General features: G+C 61.4%; 1 protein-coding gene across 1 annotated transcript in view; it reads left to right on the top strand.

Moving 5' to 3' along the window:
• Window positions 1-4: 4 nt before the first annotated feature.
• Window positions 5-378, top strand: part of LOC104496777 (protein-tyrosine sulfotransferase 2) — a gene marked incomplete at its 5' end in the record, with an annotated part of 3,780 nt that continues 3,406 nt past the window's right edge. The window contains one exon of the mRNA XM_010139942.1: window positions 5-378. Coding sequence (XP_010138244.1) covers window positions 5-378 — 374 coding nt within the window.

The raw sequence follows: 378 nt of genomic DNA, 5'->3' as shown, positions 1-378 counted from the left end.
CGGCGAGCCAGCCAGGTACTTGTGCAACAAGGACCCCTTCACGCTGAAGTCCTCCGTCTACCTGTCCAGGCTGTTCCCCAATTCCAAATTCCTCCTGATGGTTCGAGACGGCCGGGCGTCCGTCCACTCCATGATCACGCGGAAGGTGACGATTGCGGGCTTCGACCTGAACAGCTACCGAGACTGCCTGACCAAGTGGAACAAAGCCATCGAGGTGATGTACTCCCAGTGCCTGGAGATCGGGCGCGCCCGCTGCCTGCCCGTCTACTATGAGCAGCTGGTGCTGCACCCCGAGCAGTCCCTGCACACCATCATGGACTTCCTGGGCATCTCCTGGAGCGAGGCAGTGCTGCACCACGAGGAGCTCATCGGGAAGCC

This window comes from Buceros rhinoceros, unplaced genomic scaffold, assembly GCF_000710305.1.
Source record: "Buceros rhinoceros silvestris isolate BGI_N320 unplaced genomic scaffold, ASM71030v1 scaffold33197, whole genome shotgun sequence".
NCBI classification, from domain to species: Eukaryota; Metazoa; Chordata; class Aves; order Bucerotiformes; family Bucerotidae; genus Buceros; species Buceros rhinoceros.
The sequence above is the reverse complement of the archived record's forward strand: the minus strand, read 5'-3'. Positions and strand labels throughout refer to the sequence as shown.